This window comes from Rhinoraja longicauda, chromosome 1 (assembly GCF_053455715.1).
Source record: "Rhinoraja longicauda isolate Sanriku21f chromosome 1, sRhiLon1.1, whole genome shotgun sequence".
NCBI lineage: Eukaryota > Metazoa > Chordata > Chondrichthyes > Rajiformes > Arhynchobatidae > Rhinoraja > Rhinoraja longicauda.
In genome coordinates, this window is record NC_135953.1 from 80,984,630 (window position 1) to 81,004,437 (window position 19,808).

Here is a 19,808-nt window from a genome sequence, read left to right on the forward strand (position 1 = left end):
ATGATGTTGGTGAAATGCATTTTAATTCAAAACTATGAGAAAATGGTAATCAATTACGGTACTATTTTCATAGAGAGTTTAGTATACTAACCACATTATTGGTTAAAATATGTTTTGAGTTATGTTAATCCTGTTATTAGCATTTCAGTAGATTTCAGAAGCTGGTATAACATGTCAGAGCAATCTTTTGTATAGTGTGCTCTAGTTTTGATCAGTATCTGTAGAATCCATGTAAATTGCTTCCTATTTCTTGCCCAGATTACTTAATTAAAATGGCCCCTCAGGGACTGATAAATTGATCATTAAGCCAACTGTACCCAAAATGCTTAATGAACCTGTATCTGAAGTACCGTGCGATTGGCAGGCACTGTGAAATGAGGATTTAGGTTTTGTGCACAAGTTTGGAAATGTTTCCCATGCAGCATGGCAGTGCAGTTCCAAGAGACGTGTGAACAGACCTCTTATTCCTCTCTCCTTCCTTGCATTGTTCCTGCCCAGGGTTTTTAATTCAGAGGAAGTGCTGAGTGACAGTTCAGTGCATCTTCACAGTCAGCAAGAACAGTCAGCAGACTGGTCAACCTGGGTTGCTCTCAAAAGGCTTGACAGCATATGATTAGCCTGCTTACTGAAAAGCAGTGCAAAATTCAGGCGTTAGATATCCGCAGTATGGAGCATTTCATGAATACAGACAGACGACGTACACTTTTCTAAAATAATTAAAAACAGTTGGGTATTTTCACAGTGAAATATGCAAAATGATTAGACAGACATAAAACCAATTTAAATTTAAACTCCCCTGTTCGCTCTGTATGTAAAGGGGCTGTGCAGAGCTGCAGCAAATCTTACAGATTAGGGAATCCTAACTTTGATTCTCCCTTCTGAGCTGAATGCTATAAATTTGCTCCAAAACCCTCAACCAAAGGGGCAAAAATTAATGGATTACCATGAGTAATTTGTAACCAGTGGTTACCAATTTGTAATCAGTGGTTACCAATTTGTAACCAGTGGTTACCAAGAGCTAGAAATGTGAGCCAGTGTGAACTGAATCGGACACAAGCCCTAGCCCTCCAGGGCCAAATGGCTTGCCGACAGGAAGGGTTGTTGTCACACTGGGTGAATGGACTCTTGGGCAAGGTGGAGAAGGATGGCTGTCTGTTTGTGGAATTATGGCCGAAACGCCCCCAGAGCATTGGGAGAAAATTGGGCAAACAAATACTTAACTATTACTAATCAGTTCTTTATTTATGAAGGAAGAAACATAAAGAAATTGAATCGGTCTGCTGCCATTTCAACTTTAGTACTTGTGGGTATGTGTAAATACACATTGAACTTTTTTTTTCTCTCTCGTTCATCATCATATTGTTTGCAGTGTGCTATGTTTACATATTCTGTCGTGCTGCAGCAAGTAAGAATTTCATTGTTCTATCTGGGACACATGACAATAAAACACTCTCTCTCTCTCTCTCTCTAGATGCATAAGAAGAAACCAGAAACAGTTGGAGATGCTCAGCAGGTCAGACGGCATCTGTGGAGAGTGAAACAGAGTTAGTATTTCATGCCTGTAAACTTTGATTGGAACAGTTCTGATTAAAGATCACTGGACCTATGATATTCTCTCTTCACTGATGGTGCCTGACCTGCTTTATATTTCCAGCATTTTTGTTTCAGATTTCCAGCATCCACGGTATTTTGCTGTTGTTGGTTCTTTTCTGATTCCCACCTATTTCCTACATTTTTGGAAATCCATGGCACAGTTAGCATGAAGTTGGCTATCTCAGGGTCCATATGGATGTCTGGTAGGAGATTTGGAATAGTCAATTGGTGTTCTCTAAAAAGTTGGAACTAAGATATACAATTGGAATAAAGCTGGGAGATGATTTATTTTACATTAAAACTGTAGCATGTGGCACATGGTGACACTGGATAACTGTATATCAGAAACAGGAATGCCTTCTAAACACAAATATTAATAATATTTTGATAGAACGCTTTAAAACTAAGATTTTTTTTGCATGTGAAGTTTTCTGCTGCACTTAGTGGTGCCAAGTAAAGTGTTGAACACTTGCTAGACTCTTTCTTGTTGATCCTCCAGAGACCATCTGTGCTGGGAGCATTGATTATAACGCGTCTGCTGGAATTACATCTTTCTGGTTGCCATGCCAACTAATCAGCTGGTTCCCATTGCCATGGTAATAAAATGTCACAGCTCAGAGAACCGTAAAAGGAATTGAACAAAACAGCAAATGTTTTCTTAATTGCAACCTTCTAACATCAAAAAGATCATCGCCAATTTTTTTTAAAGATTTGGGTGAAGGAGGAAAACTGCAATGTAGATAAATTGGTTAAAGTTTGGTGAGAAAACCCATACTGTTCAATGATAAGATTAAATGCAATATTTATGTGTTCTTTTTATTGTGTTCGAAAGGAGTTCTCTTCTGTCATTTTCTTCACTACTTATTTCTTTCCTCCTAAATCCTGGTGATAGGTTTGTACTGAAGGGAGGTTGATTCTGGAGTTTACATTCGATGACCTGATGAGAATAAAGATGTGGCACTTTACCATCCGGCACTACAGAGAGTTAATCCCGCGCAGCATTCTTGCCATGCATGTAAGTAGCACCCTTTCATTGCTCCCATGAAGCAAAATATTACCGACTGACGAGATCCAGCACGACAAATGCCCAACCTATGAATAAACGTTTTGCCATTCTAAAGTAATAATCCCCACATTCAACCTTTTACACATGGGTATCACCTGATTGTGTACAGTGGTTTCTTGAAATTGCAAAATGAGCAAAGAAATGGGAAGTGAAATGAATACAATGTAAATATTGCAATAGAACTTTAATTTACCTGGTTTTACACTTCAAAATTATTTCATTGGTAGAAAAGCACATTTGAATGTAAAACAAAACAATATGTGAATGAGGTTTATTTCTATAGCACTGCATCTTTTCACACATTGAAAATGATGGGAGTTTAATTTTCATATGTACTGACAACAGAGCAATGCAGCAGCATAACAGACCTGTAAACACAGTGCTCATAAATAACATAATAAACAAAGAAAATTAAATTCATTAAAAATTAGAGGGAGTTAGATTTAGCACTTATGGTTAAAGGAATCAAGGGATAGGGGGAAAAAGCACGGGTGGAGTACTGATTTTAGATGATCAGCCATGATCATATTGAATGGCAGTGCTGGCTCAAAGGGCTGAATGGCCTACTCCTGCACCTGTCTGTTTCTAAAACCCCCAATATTTGTGCAAAAAGCCCAAAATCCACAGTGCAATTAAGATAGGTTTGCCTGGTTCGTCTGCATCTCGATGAGTGCTGCCTGCTTTCCTAATACCAAAGGCATTAAGTAGGTTTGCAATTAGATTGGAATAAAAATAAATTCAGCACCTAAATTACGCTGTCTCAAATGCCTTTATTAACCAATTGTAGTTTAAAAATGTCTTGGGGAAAAATGTTTGGTGAATTCATTACATTTGCTTCTTTGTCTGTACACATTGTGCACCCATTTCTCGTAGCAACAGCTGGGCAGAAAATATTATAACTCCTACCTCTACCTCACTGCAATCTTCACAAAATATGACACATGAAATACGTAGCTTTGAAATTATATTGCTCTCATCCGTAACTATCTTTGGCTTAGTCAGGTGGGGGGAGACAATTTGATAAAATTTGCAAATTTCTAAAGATGTATTTTTAAGCATATCTTGAACTTCATGTTAGTTGTAGTTTGATACAAAACCTATAAAAGGATGTTTCTGCCATGTTCAGGTTGAAAGCTCTATTTTAAGTACAATGGACCACGGTCATTATTTCTTGAACATAATTTAAAGATGTCTGCTCATAAGAATCAAATAATTGTGGAAGTGCTCACCACAATGTTTCAATGTTTGCTAAAATGTATTTATACCATTGGTACATATGATCACTTGTAATTTTCCCTCTTTCTCTGCGCATGATCCAAGTGTTAATATTGTGATTGTGTAGTTATTGTATAACGAACCATGCTTACATTTTCATTCTCATGAAGTGTTGTATATACTCGTCAAACTAATGTGCTTTCAAGCTCCATTTGAAAGCTCCAGAATAAAATGTTCTGGCAGAGATGATGAACTGGGGTCCTCTAGAACCTACTTGCAACAGATGTCTTTTTTGATGGAGAAGTACTCTCAGTCAAGGATGTTTAGAAGAAGTGATGAAAGATGAAGATATGATGAAAGAATGGATCAACTGGGCTTATATTCACTGGAATTTAGAAGGATGAGAGGGGATCTTATGGAAACATATAAAATTCTTAAGGAATTGGAAGGCTAGATGCAGGAAAAATGTTCCCGATGTTGGGGGAGTCCAGAACCAGGTGTCACAGTTTAAGAATAAGGTGTAAGCCATTTAGCACTGAGATGAGGAAAATCTTTTTCACCCAGAAAGTTGTAAATCTGTGGAATTCTCTACCACAAAAGGCAGTGGAGGCCAATTCACTGGATGTTTTCAAGGGAGAGTTAGATATTGCTCTTAGGGCTAACAGAATCAAGGGATATGGGGAGAAAGCAGGAACGGGGTACTGATTTTGGATGATCAGCCATGATCATATTGAATGGCGGCGCTGGCTCAAAGGGCCGAATGGCCTACTGCTGCATTTCTATGTTTCTAAGTGACAGAAACTTCACGATTTGTTACTTCTGTCTTTCCATCATGACTGTCAAACTCTTGCATTTTGATCAAATCATGATTTTTATTTATTTGTTCATAGGATATGGATGTTACAGACAATTGGTTTAGTTTAAAGGTACAGCATAGAGACAGGCCCTGCAGCCCACCGAGTCCACACCAACCAACGATCACCCATTCACACTAACACTGTTATCCCACTTTCTCATCCGCTCCCTACACACTGGGGGCAATTTATAGCAGCAAATTAACATACAAACCCGTACGTCTTTCGCATGCGGGAGGAAACCAGAGCACCCAGAGGAACGTGCAAACTCCACACAGACAGCACCCAAGGTCAGGATTAAACCCAGGTCTCTGGAGTGGTGAGGCAACAGCTGCACCAATGTGCTGCCGTTTCCTGTCCTTAATGTCTCTGAACTGAGTCAGCCATTCAAAATTACAAAAGAAAAAATCTCCGGTACTGAGAATTGGAAATAAAAAGCAGGAGATGCTAGAAATATTCAGCGTAGGTAGTGTCTGAAGAAAGAGAAACACAGTTAATGTTTCAGCTGGAAAATCCTTCTTCAGAGCTGGGAAAGAGAGAAAACAAATTAGTTTGTTTTCTCAAGTTCCCAGTTCTGATGAAGAACCAAGGTGAAACATTAACTCTGTTTCTCACTCCACAGATGTTGCTTGAATGGTCGTGTATTTTTAATATTTTCCATTTTTATTTAAGAGTCAACCACATTGGTGGAAGATACTGGTTAATTTTTGAATAGCGGTGCTGGCTAGAAGGGCCGAATGGCCTACATCTGCATCTATTTTCTATGTTCCTGTGTTAAACTCTGTCCCATCTGCTCTCACTGGTAGGAGCAAGAGAGCCCAAAAAATCATCTCGACATTATCACCTTGCCATTTTTGGAAGCTCATTGTTCAAGTGTTAGCTGGCACTGTTTCAAACATTATAACGTTCTCGTTAAATGTTACTTAATAAATTATGCTTTGTCACATCAAATTTGTGAATTAGGAGGAAATTGCTTCAGTTAATGTTCTGAGACCTTATGTTTTTTGGGCGAGTTGATTTATCTGTACAGCTAAACCTTTTCCCTCTGCTACAGTTCTATGAAAGCAGATTCGGAACTATTCCAGGAGCCTTGACACGTCACTAAATTTTAGATCCATGAATTTTTTGAGATAATTTGAAATTTAGCCTGGTTAAATTACAATCTAGTTCATATCCAAACAGCACCAGCTTTCAATTCACATGGGAAAATGGATGTGGAGCAATTACTGAATGCCATTGTGGGTTTCATCATTTAAAATAATTAGATGTGTAGCAGAATCCATTGAAAAAGAGACTGCTAGTCTTGCTTTTCAGGCAGCCACTGCTGCCATCAGCATTTAATGATCTGCCTGACACATCACATCTCCCTGTGCGAATACTCGCTGGTGTGCTCTCTGTAACATATTGCTGCACAGCTTGAAAAGACATCAGTAATCAAGGCATACAGACAGTCATCAGAAGGAAAAATAGAATGAATTACTGAATCATGATCAAGAGGAGATTCTTTCACCCCCCTCCCACTACCAACACTACCATCACCTAACCTCTTCCCATCTCCTGCAGTGCATTCAGCTAGATCTATACTGATGGAATTTGGCCCTGCAGCGTTGAACTTTGAGACCCATTTACAGAGTGAAACAGACTCAGCACTTTTGATGTTCTTGATTTTCAAGAAGCAAGTTATTAAATATTTATATGAAAGGGGGCGGATATATATATATTTATGTTCAGGGATGGTGAAGCAGCAGCTGTATGAATTAATGAACATTTTGATGAATTCAAGGTTACTCTCTTCCAATCCTGACCCACTGATGAGATATGTTTCTATTGCAATGACTTTGTGCGGACATAATGGATATAGTGCCATTTCTGGAAGAAACTTGAGCAGTGTCAACTCCATTGAAATTAGTGCTTGCTCTTTTATTTTAAAAGTTATTTTCATTAGTTAATTGAATTATTCAATTAATGAATGAATACTTTTATCATCACATGTGACAAGGCACAGCAAAATTCTTTGCTTGCATACCCAAGGTATGTAAATCGTCACCACATAAAGGGTGCTGACAAAGTTACAAGGTATCCTGCGCCGGGACCTCCTTTGTTCTCTTCCCTCCCCTCCCCCCACGGCAGTTCCTCTACGACGGTTCCTCCTTTGTTCTCTCCCCCCCATGGCGGTTCCTCCACGACGGTTCCCCCTTTATTCCTGGCGGTACAACCTGCGGCTCCGTTCGACACAGGCCCCTGCCATGGGTTTATGTACTGAATTTGAAGACAGCTTATTTTTAACTGGAAACTAAAATTGTATTTACTAACTTGTACTACAAATTTACAGACATTTAGATCACGCATTACAGTTGTATTATTTGTAGCTGCTTTAACTTAATTGGGTAGAATTTATTTCTCTACCTTGTATTACCAGTGATGATTACACATTATGCTCCATTTTGGAAATTTGGTTTATTTTATGTCAATGGGACTAAATGTCATAATTAAAGCACAAAGTGCTGGAGTAACTGAGTGGGTCAGGCAGCATCTGTGGAGGGAATGGATGGACAATGTTTCAGGTCTGGACCCTTCTTCAGACTGATGAAATAGGGGGGAAGAGCTGGAACAGAGAGGTAAGGGTGGAACAAAGCCTGGCAGGTGATGGGGGGGATGTTGAATATCATATGGGTAGATTAAGTGACAAAAACTAGAGGCACAAAGAAGACAAAAGGATGTCTGATAAGGAGAGAAGAGAAATGAAATATAAAGCCAGAGGGAGGGGACGGGAGGAGGAGAGGCTGAATAGTGAGCAAAATGTGTACACACCGGGTTGAGGGGGGCACAGGGAAGAGCGAGAGAGAGAAAAGGGGTTACATAAATTGGAGTATACAATGTTCATACTGTTTGATTGTGGACTGCCCAAATGGTATACAAGGTGCTGTTACTCCTGATTGCATGTGGCCTCACTCTAGCAACAGAGGAGGCCCAGAGACAGAAAAGTTGGTATGGGAAGTGGAGTTAAAATGGTTACCAACTGGGAACTCTAGGAGGCCCTGGTGGACTAAGCAAAACAATTGCCAAGTCTGCACTTAGCCTCACCGGTGTAAAAGAGGCCAGTCCTCTTGGGCCGGGAGCTCCAAATGCAGTACATGAGGTTTGAAGAGGTGCATGTGACCTCTGTCTTACTGCTGGGGTCCCTGGATGTGGGTGAGAGAGAAGGTGTAGGGACAGGTGTTGCATCTCCTGCAGTTGCAAATGGAAGTACCTAGGAAGGGAGTGGTTTGGGCAGGAAGGAGTGAGTAAACCAAGGATACACACAAAATGCTGGAGTAACTCAGCGGGACAGGCAGCATCTCTGGAGAGATGGAATGGGTGACATTTCGGATCGAGACTTTTCTTCAGACCAGCAAGGAGTAGTGAAGGAAGTGGTGGGGATGGGATGGTGGGATCACGCTGAAGATGACGGAAATGTTGGGGAATTATGTTTTGGATGCGAGACTGGTGGGGAGAAAGGTGAGCACAAGGGGAAAGCTATCTGTGTTCTGTCTGGGAGAAGCGGGAGCTGAACTGCAGGAGAGACGCAGGTAATGGATCCAGCCACAACAACAGGGGAGAGACCACGTTTACTGAAGAAAGAGGACATCTTGGATGTCCTGCACTGGAAAACCTCATCTTGGAAGCAATTGCAGTTGAGACAGAGAAATTGGGATAGTCATAGAGTGATACAGTATGGAAACAGGCCCTTCGGCCCAACTCACCTACACCGGCCAACAATGTCCCAGCTACACTAGTCCCACTAACCTGCACTTGGTCCATATCCCTCCAAACCTGTCCTATCTATGTACCTGTCTAACTGTTTCTTAAACGATGGAATGGTCCCAGCCTCAACTACCTCCTTTGGCAGTTTGTTCCATACACCCACCACCCTTTGTGTGAAAAAGTTACCCCTCGGATTCTTATTAAACCTTTTCCCTTTCACCTTGAACTTATGTCCTCTGGTCCTCGATTTCCTTACTCTGGGCAAGAGACTCTATGCATCTACCCGATCTATTCCTCTCATGATTTTGTACACCTCTGTAAGATCTCCCCTCATCCTCCTGCGCTTCATGGAATAGAGACCCAGCCTACTCAACCTCTCCCGATAGCTCACACCCTCTAGTCCTTATATGATGCCCTTTTGTCTCTTTTTCATCTTTAGCCTTTATCCATCTATCTGCCAATCAAACCCCCCTCACATGTATCCACCTACCAATTGCCAGGCTTTGCTCCACCCCATTTCCAGTTTTCTCTCCCCTACTGCGTCATCTATCCATTCCTTCACAGATTCTGCCTGACCTGTTGTGTTACCCAGCACTTTGTGTTTTATTCAAGATTCCAACAGCTGCACAAACTTGTGCCTCTAAATATCATAATTCTAATTAATAAACTACCTACCTCCCAGAATATAAGGCCTAAACAATTCCATCATGTGTGCTGCGTGACAGAATTGTTAAAATATCTAATTGCCAAACAACATGCATCTTTCTCACTTCTATTGTGTTCTGTTTTGTTCTAGTTGTCTGTATGATGCTTGTTTTAATGTTACTGCCACAAAATTGCTTCGCGTAACGAGGCCTGTATAATGGATGAGGCTCACATTTGAAGCAGGCCTGAGCCAGAGTATTGTAGACTGCCTAAACCACTTGTTTTAATGGGAGACCTCATTTGGCTTGCAGCCATGAATCCAACTTCTTCTTGTCAGATGCCATCTTTGAGTGGTCTTCTTGACAAACAGCACTTCTGATATCCTCAAGACCAGCATCCTTCCAACTACTATCCCAAAATTGACACTTGCCGCTCCATTGCTTTTTCTTCCATCTACCCTCAAACTATTTCCAAACTCACTTCCTCCGTTATTTTCGATCTCTGGTCTCCACTCTACATGCTCTAGAAACCCACAGTGCTTGTGGTGTAAATTATTTGCTAATGTACGCAATAGAAAATTGAGATTTCACGCAATAGAAAAGTGAGATTTCCAACCTCCATTCCCCACATTTCATTCACTACTCCCTGCAGTGCCATTTTAACATGTCTTTTCATTCACCTCACATGTTCTAAGCCATTTGAGTCTGTTGACAAAATGGTGTCAGCCATTGAGTTGCAGGCAGGCGAGGGGTCGTAGTTATGACTGGCTTCACAGCAGTGCAAACATATTAAATTTACTAAGAAAACTGTGTGCACATAAAGAGCAGAAAAAATAAAACTAACAATTGAAACCAGAGAAACTTCTCTCAAAACGCAGGGTGATTTCTCCAGAAAATACAGGAAGTTATAGATAATAATATACAAATTTATAAGCATAAAATAAACTTTAGACACCAGCATTAACTGACAGGGAATGCACCCAGTTACGTGCATGCTGACTGGGAAAAACATTGCCATTATTTGAAACCTTTAAGAGAAATAAAGTAAACAAGATTGAAAATGTTATTTGATAGAAATAACCCCAGCTAGATTTTCATTTTAAATGGTCAGCAATTTCTTACAAGAGGTAATGGGCAAAGGTCAAATATTTTTTTCCTGAACCTGAATGAGTACTTTTGAAAGTAATTTCAAGGTAATCCTACAAAGCTAACTAATGTTAGTATTCAGTGATGTAAGTGTGGGACAATTCCATTGAATGTATGTTGTGTGCTTATATTGAAATGAGACATCTCCATTATTCCTGAGCAGGGCAACCTTGTGGCTTCATGGTACTTCAGAACAACCTCATAATGTATTAACATTTTCAGTGCAACGTGAAGTCAACAGCTCCTATCTATGAAAACTGGATTCTGGAATTGTCACTATTCATGCCATTTATAGGTCATGCTCCTTGAGGTGATCATTAAAGCCGACTGTTTAAAATCCATTTGATCTCACTTTGCCCAATATTAAAGGAACAGTGTTAAATGTTATGCAGGTTCAGGGGGGTCATGTAAAGCAAAAATTATCAGGAGCTCCACAATTGCCCTTTGAGAATAACATAATCTTATACAGTAAAACACCTTTTCAAGATTAGTTTCTTATCTTTGCAGAGAAGATTGCACTGAAGCAGTTCCAAACTGGTTTTTATTTTATCAGATATGTTGCTTTTTAATTTTTTGCTTTCTTTTCAGGCACAAGATCCTCAGGTGCTGGAACAATTGTCCAAAAACATCACTCGTATGGGGCTGACAAACTTCACCCTCAACTACCTCAGGGTAAGATCAGTGAGCTATGATCCATTTGATGAATGCCAAAGTAAAAAAATCATTTTCAGAGTAAAAAAATATGAGTTTCATCCTCCTTATCTTCATTTGAGAGACCCGTAAAGGTGGGTATTCAACTGATTAATGCAATAAAGATGGAACTTGCAACAGGAAGTATGCATAATTGTCTGTGGTTGGGGAGGGAGGGGGCAGTTATTTAACATTAAGGGGAGTATTTACTTCAACTCTATTCAGTGGCTACGTGTGTAGTTCTAATCATTCGTAATAAAGTACTCCAGAATATTGTAATACATAGAATGTCAATTGTTTTTCTAAGAATGAAAGTATTATTACAACTTGCAATTTATTTGTTTGTGTAGGACTTTTAATGGAGTCAATTATTTGGAAGTTTTGTTGTGTCTTCATTAATATAATCTATAATGTATTATACAAGTGAATTTATGCAGAGCTGCTTCATGTTACAATGCATTATGAATATTGTTTATCATAGTGATAATTACATTACTCATAGTTGATTTGCACAATACATTATGATTGTAGAAAAATTAATTGAAAAAGATGAATTACACATGAATTTGTTCTCAAAGCTGAGGCTTGTGGGGCATACTTACTTGGTTATGCCGTCCAAAATTAGTCAAAATGAAAATGATGTGAGCCACTTAATGGGCACTGGCTTCCGAAAACAGCAGTTAAAGTTTCTCGATGCCTCTCCCAAGCACAATTCTTCTCTACCATCTTTCACCAACCCTCCATTGGTAGGAATTAGGTGATGAGGGTCAGGGAAACTAGCTAACAAAGAGAGTTTGTGCTCTAGTCCACAAGAGCAGTTCTTGCTGTTGTAAACATGCTATCCTTAGCTAAGTCAAATGAAGGGTGGTGGCAGCAAGACAACTGATAGGCGTGATGGAGAGAAAAAGCCTCCCTGACCTCTCTTTTGTCCCCAAGGATAGAACAAATTTGAGGCACCTTTGCCCTGAGCATTTTACAAATTAAAATAGACTCTGCAAGCACTGCTCTCTTTTTAGAAACAAGGAAATACAGATGATGGTTACAAAAAAAAATCCACTAAGTGCTGGAGTAATGCAGCGGGTCAAGCAGCATCTCTGGAGAACATGATAGGTGAAGTTTCAGGTTGGGACCCTTCTTCAAGAAGAAGGGACCCAAAAGAATGTCTCGACCCTAAACATTACCTATCCATGTCCTCAGAGATGTTGCCTGACCCGCTGCATTACTCCAGCTCTTTGTTCTAGGTCTTTCTCCTACCACTGCTGCACAGGTGTCGCTGTCTGACAGTGGGAGGCACCTTTTTGTGCCCTATGTGTTCCCTCGGGAGCATGCATTGCATCCGTAATTCACACCAGTCCTTCAAATGCGAATAACTGTAGTGATCATTTGAAGCCATTGAACCCAGCTGTATGACCAGATCCTCTTAGACTGGAGATGGTTTTCCTCATATAGCCTTTCACAATGCAGCACTAACTTAGTAGGTAGTTGTGGTAAACAGGCGTGTCCTACCAGAAATTTACCAAGTTTCCAAGAAAAGATAATTAATTTCTGGGAAGCTTTGAACTGAAGCGGATGGGAGCTTTGATGTGAAATCAGTCTCCCATTGCTAGGGAATGAAACTGTTGTGCCAGCTTATCTAAAGAGCATTGTCAGTAAATTAAACCTTCAATGGTAATTCATTTTTTTGACCCTTCTGATCTTTTTTTGTCAGTGGCACTTATCATGAGCCTTTGTGCCAATTATTCCATGTTTTTTGTCCCCTTCCCAGCAGCATTACTGCAGCCAAAAGGTTTCCCAATGGGAATTCCCCTCACTGAGGTGTTTGGAAAAAGAAGCAGAGGATCTACAGAGGGATCCCAGGCAGGTCAGGCTGCACAAGAGTTTATCTGCACCCTCCTGTCAGGGCTCTGACACATGCGTCGGCAGGCTAATCCTGAACATAATTTACACTGATCAATAATCAGGCTTACTGAGGCCCCCATTCCTGAAGGAGGCTGGTATTGTAGATCCCAGAGCACATGAAGATGCAAGCCTGCTGAATGACCTACTCACAAGTCCCTCAGTCACAGCGTATTTTGCCTTGAACACCTCTACTTAAAAGAGAGACACCAACCTGCACCTCACCCACCTTGGATGCATTCACCACACCTGCAGCTTCAGGCACTCTGCAGTTAGCAGTAATCTTTGTCAGATATTAAATTAATGTTTGTCTTTAAAATGAATTGCTGTTTACCGGAGAATTTCTGAATTTCTACCACTCTTTGCATGTAGGTTTCCTAATTTCTCACCTTAAAAGGCATGGCCTTAAACCATGTCCCCCCCTCCCCCTTTCAGCCCGTTTCCCTTATTATCTTCAAAACTTTAATCGGATCACTTCTGAACCTTCTACGATCCAAGGAATACAATCGCAGTGAGAGTAATCTCTCCTTGTAACTTAACCCTTGGAGACCGGATGTTACACAGATACACTGCACGCTCTACAAGATGTAGTGCCCAAAACTTCAACCCCTCGCTGTACTTCAGATATGATCTAACCAGGTTTTGCAACGTTGTAGCTAAATGTTTACCCCTTTATACTTCAGTCCTCTAATTATGAATACATTTGTGTGCATTTGTATGATCTATTTGCCTTCTTAACTATTTTGGCCCTGGGCCATGATATTTTAATAGTTTATACTTATAAATGTATTTGGCCTTTCTATCATTTCACCATTTTTAAAACGTCCTTATTCTGACCTTTTGTCGATCTAGAGTGGTTCATCTAGTGGGGGAGTCCAGAATAAGGGGCATAGCAAAATTGAAACAACATTTAGGGTGATGTTTGGTAGAAGATTTTCACACAAATATTAGCAGAAAACTGTGGTTTTGTTCCCTCAAAAAGCCCTTGTCAAAGTCAATTGTAAAACTTTAAATCTCAGATTTAGGCAGGGATTTCAAGGCAAGGTAAATGGACTATCAATACCAAAGGTTGGATTTTATCTTTTGTCACTTACATTGATTGTTCTTTATAGTGGTGGGGTATTTTGTACGTATGCCACTGCATTATCACATACAACCGAAGATGGTCTAAGGGTGTATTACTTCTTTCCTATGTGCCATGTTTATAGGAGCACCCACAATGAATATTCAGCATTTAGCTGCTGCACCCGGTGGCAATAATCGATTGCCAAAAACAGGTCTCCTTTTCCTTGCAGCAATTTAGACAATAGACAATAGGTGCAGGAGTAGGCCATTCGGCCCTTCGAGCCAGTACCGCCATTCAATGTGATCATGGCTGATCATTCTCAATCAGTACCCCGTTCCTGCTTTCTCCCCATACCCCCTGACTCTGCTATCCTTAAGAGCTCTATCTAGCTCTCTCTTGAATGTATTCAGAGAATTGGCCTCCACTGCCTTCTGAGGCAGAGAATTCCACAGATTCACAACTCTCTGACTAAAAAAGTTTTTCCTCATCTCTGTTCTAACTGGCCTACCCCTTATTCTTAAACTGTGGCCCCTGGTTCTGGATTCCCCCAACATTGGGAACATGTTTCCTGCCTCTAACGTGTCCAACCCCTTAATAATCTTATACGTTTCGATAAGATCCCCTCTCATCCTTCTAAATTCCAGTGTATACAAGCCTAGTCGCTCCAGTATTTCAACATATGACAGTCCCGCCATTCCGGGAATTAACCTAGTAAACCTACGCTGCATGCCCTCAATAGCAAGAATATCCTTCCTCAAATTTGGAGACCAAAACTGCACACAGTACTCCAGGTGCAGTCTCACTAGGGCCCTGTACAACTGCAGAAGGACCAGAGTTGGTGATGTGGTTGTGATGTTGGTGGTCACTGTTCTTGTAGCCACCTTCACTTCCAGTGGCTGCCATTGCCTCCATCTTTGTGCTTACCCTGTGTTTTTTGTTCACCTTTGATTTTGCCTATCACTTCTTAGTACCATCTCTAACTGTAGATAGCTATCCAAACCCTTCCAAGGTTTTGTCCTAATCTGACATTCATCTTTAATTCCCTTTGAATGGCTCTTGTATATTTTTCCTTTAGAGTGGATGCATTCTGTATGCATTCTGTTTCCTTTCTCTTATTGCACTACCTGATGTGCTCACGTGTGGTATAATTTGTAATTTGCCTAGATAGCTCACAAAACTCTGTATCACATGATAATAATAAACCAATTTACCCATCAAAATGTGCATCTGAAGCTATGCAGATCAACCATCTTCAGATTAGTTCACTTCTGTTTGCTTGTATCAAACTTTGATAATCTAGAGTAAGTGGGAAGGAAATATGAGTCACCTCTGATCTAAGAGGGAAGTGCAGACTTGCCTTTCATGGAACTATCTTTGTGAAACCGCACTCTAAAAACCCTCCAGTTTCCATGGGGTCTGGCCCCACACACTGGCGGACCCTGGGTGACAGTATTGCCATAAGGGAGGAGAAATAGCAGAACAGGGCCTACCACATAACAGCCGACACAAAACTTTGACAACCAAAGAAAAACAAAATTCACCCAGAGAGTTGTGAATCTGCAGAATTCTCTGCCACAGAAAGCAGTGGAGGCCAATTTAAAAAAATGATAGTGATCTTGTGCCTCTGAGTTGTGTGTGTGGGGGGGGGGGGGGGGGGGGGCTCAGTTGGAAGTGGCATCTGATTCGTTGAAGAACAGTCCCCTTCTTTCATATGGCTCTCTGTCTTCCTTGATAGACCAGAATGGAACAAAGGTCACATGTAGGAATCTCCAAATTGTACTCAGTCATCAACTCTCTTGAGGCAGCAAACTCACATGTCCTTTCCATCATCACTGGTGGCTGCAGTCAAGCAATTTTCAGGAATGTACTGATCAAACGATATCAGCATGTCTCCTCCCTCACACAGGATGTTAACACACTAGACCATGAGAGTTTGGCAATGATACCACCGTTCTCGGCCAAAACAATGACAATGATGAGACTGAGTACAAGAAAGAGATCAGGAGCCTTGTGTCATGGTGTCCGGACTATAGCCCAGTCCTTAATGTCAGCAACATGAAAGAGTCAGTTGTTGACCTCAGGAAGCAGAGGGGTGAACACAACCCTGTCCCCATCAATGGTGTTGCTGTAGAGATGATTGACAGCTTCAAGTTCCGTGGCATCCATATCATCAGCACTTGCATGGGTCCCTGCTATGCCTGCTCTTCGTAGGGTACGTCGAACAATCACTGTTCCAGGCGTACACTGGCCCTATCCCCAAACCTTGCCTCCGCTCCATTGAAGACTGCATGGGTGCTGCCTCCAGCACCTATGCAGAACTCACTGACTTCATCAACTTCATAACTAATTTCCATTCTGCACTCAAATTGACTTGGACCATCTCCGACATCTCTCTACCGTTTCTGGATCTCACCGTCTCCATCACTGGAGACAGACTATTGACCGACATCTACTACAGACCCACTGACTCCCATAGCTATCTAGACTACACTTCTTCCCACCCTGCTTCCTGTAAAGACTCTTTCCCCTACTCCCAATTCCTCCGTCTACGCCGCATCTGCGCCCATGATCAGGTTTTCAGAGATGTCCACATTCTTTAGGAAATGAGGGTTCCCCTCTTCCATTATAGATGAGGCTCTCACTAGGGTCTCCACGATGTTCCACAGCTCAGCACTTGCTCCCCCTCCCCCCTCCCATTCGCAACAGAGTCCCCCTTGTCCTTGCCTTCCCCCCATCAGCCGTCGCATACAGCATATAATCCTCCAACACTTTCGCCATCTCCAACGGGATCCCACTACTGGCCACATCTTCCCATCTCCACCCCTTTCTGCTTTCCGCAGAGACCATTTCCTCCGCAACTCCCTGGTGAACTTGTCCCTTCCCACCCAAACCACCTCCTCCCCAGGTACTTTCCCCTGCAACCGCAGAAGATGCAACACCTGTCCCTTTACCTCCCCCCTCAACTCCATCCAAGGACCCCAACAGTCTTTTCAGGTGAGGCAGAGGTTCACTTGCACCTCCTCCAACCTCATCTACTGTCTCCGCTGTTCCAGGTATCAACTCCTGTACATCGGCGAAACCAAGCACAGGCTCGGCGATTGTTTCGCTGAACACCTCTGCTCAATCCACCTTAACCTACCTGATCTCCCGGTTGCTCAGCTCTTTAACACCCCCTCCTATTCCCCATCTGACTTTTCTGTCCTGGGCCTCCTCCATTGTCAGAGTGAGGCCCAGCACAAATTGGAGGAACAGCACCTCATATTTCGCTTGGGTAGCTTTCACCCCAGCGGTATGAATATTGACCTCTAACTTCAAATAGCCCTTGCTTCCCTTCTCTCTCCATCCCCTCCCCTTCCCAGTTCTCCAACCAGTCTTACTGTCTCCGACTATGTTCTATCTCTGTTCCCCCCCCCCCCCCCCCCCCCCCCCGACATCAGTCTGAAGAAGGGTCGCGACCCGAAACATCACCCATTCTTGCTCTCCAGAGATGCTGCCTGTCCCGCTGCGTTACTCCAGCATTTTGTGTCTACCTTCATCAGCAATATACCTGGTCCCTTCACATTGATGAAGTGATCAAAGAAGAGAATCAGTATCTTTACTTTCTTGGGCTTCAGATGATTAAGCGTGTTGACGGAGATTCTCTCAACCTTCTGCAAATGCACTGTAGAAAGTATTCTGACAGGATGCATTTCCATCTGGTATGGCAACTGCTCTGCTCTTGGCTGTCTGAATCTGCAGAGAATGGTGCACCCATCTCACTTCATCACAGGCTCATCACTTCCGTTCATCTAGTTCAACTTCATAGTGCATTGTTGCATCATGAAAGCTGGAAGTCTCGACAAGGACAAGCGCTACCCTGGCCATTCCCTTTCCTTCAACCTTTTGGGAGAAGATGCAGAGGCTCAAAAGCCAAGACATCCCGGCTTACATACAGCCTCTTCCACTCTACTATCAGACTCCTGAACCAATCACCTCATTCTCACCTCCCTGACAGATAAGGCAGAGTAGAATTATGCATATTCAAATGAGTTAGGGGTGGGGGGTGTAGTTAGGCCAACTTAGAGGTTGTTAAATAAAAGGTGGAATCAAATAAGGGAGGGATGATGAGTAGATGGAACCAGGTTGGGGTTCTCCAGGATAGGGAAGAGGAGCCAAGAGAGAAGAAACCCCGGTGGAAAGGTGGGTGTTGGGCAGTTCAAACCAAATGGAGCAGGGTAATCTATCCCACGCACCAGGTTTCATCTGCCCATCATCCCCCCCTTTATCTGGTTCCACCTATCTGATTCATTATATTATAATATTCTATTATAATATTATATTATAATATTCATTAGCCTCCCCAACCTAGTCCATCAGCCCATCACCCACATGCCTTTCTACCTTGTTCACTTTTTCTATCCCCTCCCCTTTCCCCTCCCCTGCCAGTTCCAACTGCCTCCTCATCCTCTTATCTGTTTCCACCTAGCACATACCAGCTTCGGTCTCACTTTTCCCTTTCACTTCAATATACTAGCTATCTCCCCTTGATACTCTTAGTCCTGATTTATTCACAAAATGCTGGAGTAACTCAGCAGGTCAGGCAGCATCTCAGGAGAGAAAGAATGGGTGACGTTTCGGGTCGAGACCCTTCTTCAGACTGATGTCAGGGGGGCGGGACAAAGGAAGGATATAGGTGGAGACAGGAAGATAGAGGGAGACCTGGGAAGGAGGAGGGGAAGGGAGGGACAGAGGAACTATCTAAAGTTGGAGAAGTCGATGTTCATACCACTGGGCTGCAAACTGCCCAGGCGAAATATGAGGTGCTGTTCCTCCAATTTCTGGTGGGCCTCACTATGGCACTGGAGGAGGCCCATGACAGAAAGGTCAGACTGGGAGTGGGAGGGGGAGTTGAAGTGCTCGGCCACCGGGAGATCAGTTTGGTTAATGCGGACCGAGCGCAGGTGTTGAGCGAAGCGATCGCCGAGCCTGCGCTTGGTTTCGCCGATGTAAATAAGTTGACATCTAGAGCAGCGGATGCAATAGATGAGGTTGGAGGAGGTGCAGGTGAACCTTTGTCTCACCTGGAAAGACTGTTTGGGTCCTTGGATGGAGTTGAGGGGGGAGGGACAGGTGTTGCATCTCATGCGGTTGCAGGGGAAAGTGCCCGGGGTTGGGGTGGTTTGGGTAGGAAGGGACGAGTGGACCAGGGAGTTACGGAGGGAACGGTCTCTGCGGTCCCGCCCCCCTGACATCAGTCTGAAGAAGGGTCTCGACCTGAAACGTCACCCATTCCTTCTCTCCCGAGATGCTGCCTGACCTGCTGAGTTACTCCAGCATTTTGTGAATAAATCGTTTTGTACCAGCATCTGCAGTTATTTTCTTATACTACTGTTAGTCCTGAAGCAGGGATCTTACCGAAAATGTCACCCATTCCCTTGCCTCTACAGATACTGCTTGACCCGCTGAGTTCTTCCAGAATTCAGCATCAGCTGTCCCTCGTGTCTCTAGGCGGATCCTGGAGGTGATCTTGGGAAGGATTGATTAAATTATATCGTTTGTTTTCATCCATCACTCACGAACATTCTGCATCCAGCTGCAGACTGCAAGCGATATGCAAGTGTTAGATACAAAGTGCTGGAATATCTAAGTGGTCAGGCAACATCTCCAGAGAACATGGGTAAGTGACGTTTCTGGTCCAGACCCTTCTTCAGGCATTACTTGAATCATCCCTATCAATGTTCTCCAGAGATGCTGGCTGATCTGCAGAGTTACTTTAGAACTTTGTGTCTTTTTTTGTAAACTAGCATTTGCAGTTCCTTGTTACTGTAAGTATTAAATAATTCCATTAAGTAAGTTTAAGCAGGGTTTGTCCCTGCTCACCAGTCCTGATTACCTGTGTGGGCAAAGAAAAAAGA

The 19,808-nt window shown here is 42.5% G+C and overlaps 1 protein-coding gene across 11 annotated transcripts in view; it reads left to right on the forward strand.

Annotated features, from left to right (window-relative positions):
• ldb2a (LIM domain binding 2a) overlaps positions 1 to 19,808 on the forward strand; it is a 382,001-nt gene that overhangs the window by 299,781 nt on the left and 62,412 nt on the right. For 8 of the 11 annotated variants that reach the window (XM_078401019.1, XM_078400961.1, XM_078400939.1 and 5 more), the window contains 3 exons: positions 2,486 to 2,608; positions 10,851 to 10,934; positions 12,718 to 12,813. In XM_078401019.1, the coding sequence (XP_078257145.1) occupies positions 2,486 to 2,608; positions 10,851 to 10,934; positions 12,718 to 12,813 (303 nt within the window). The remainder of the gene's footprint in view (positions 1 to 2,485; positions 2,609 to 10,850; positions 10,935 to 12,717; positions 12,814 to 19,808) is intronic. The other 3 variants (XM_078401010.1, XM_078401030.1, XM_078400952.1) reach the window with 2 other exon arrangements.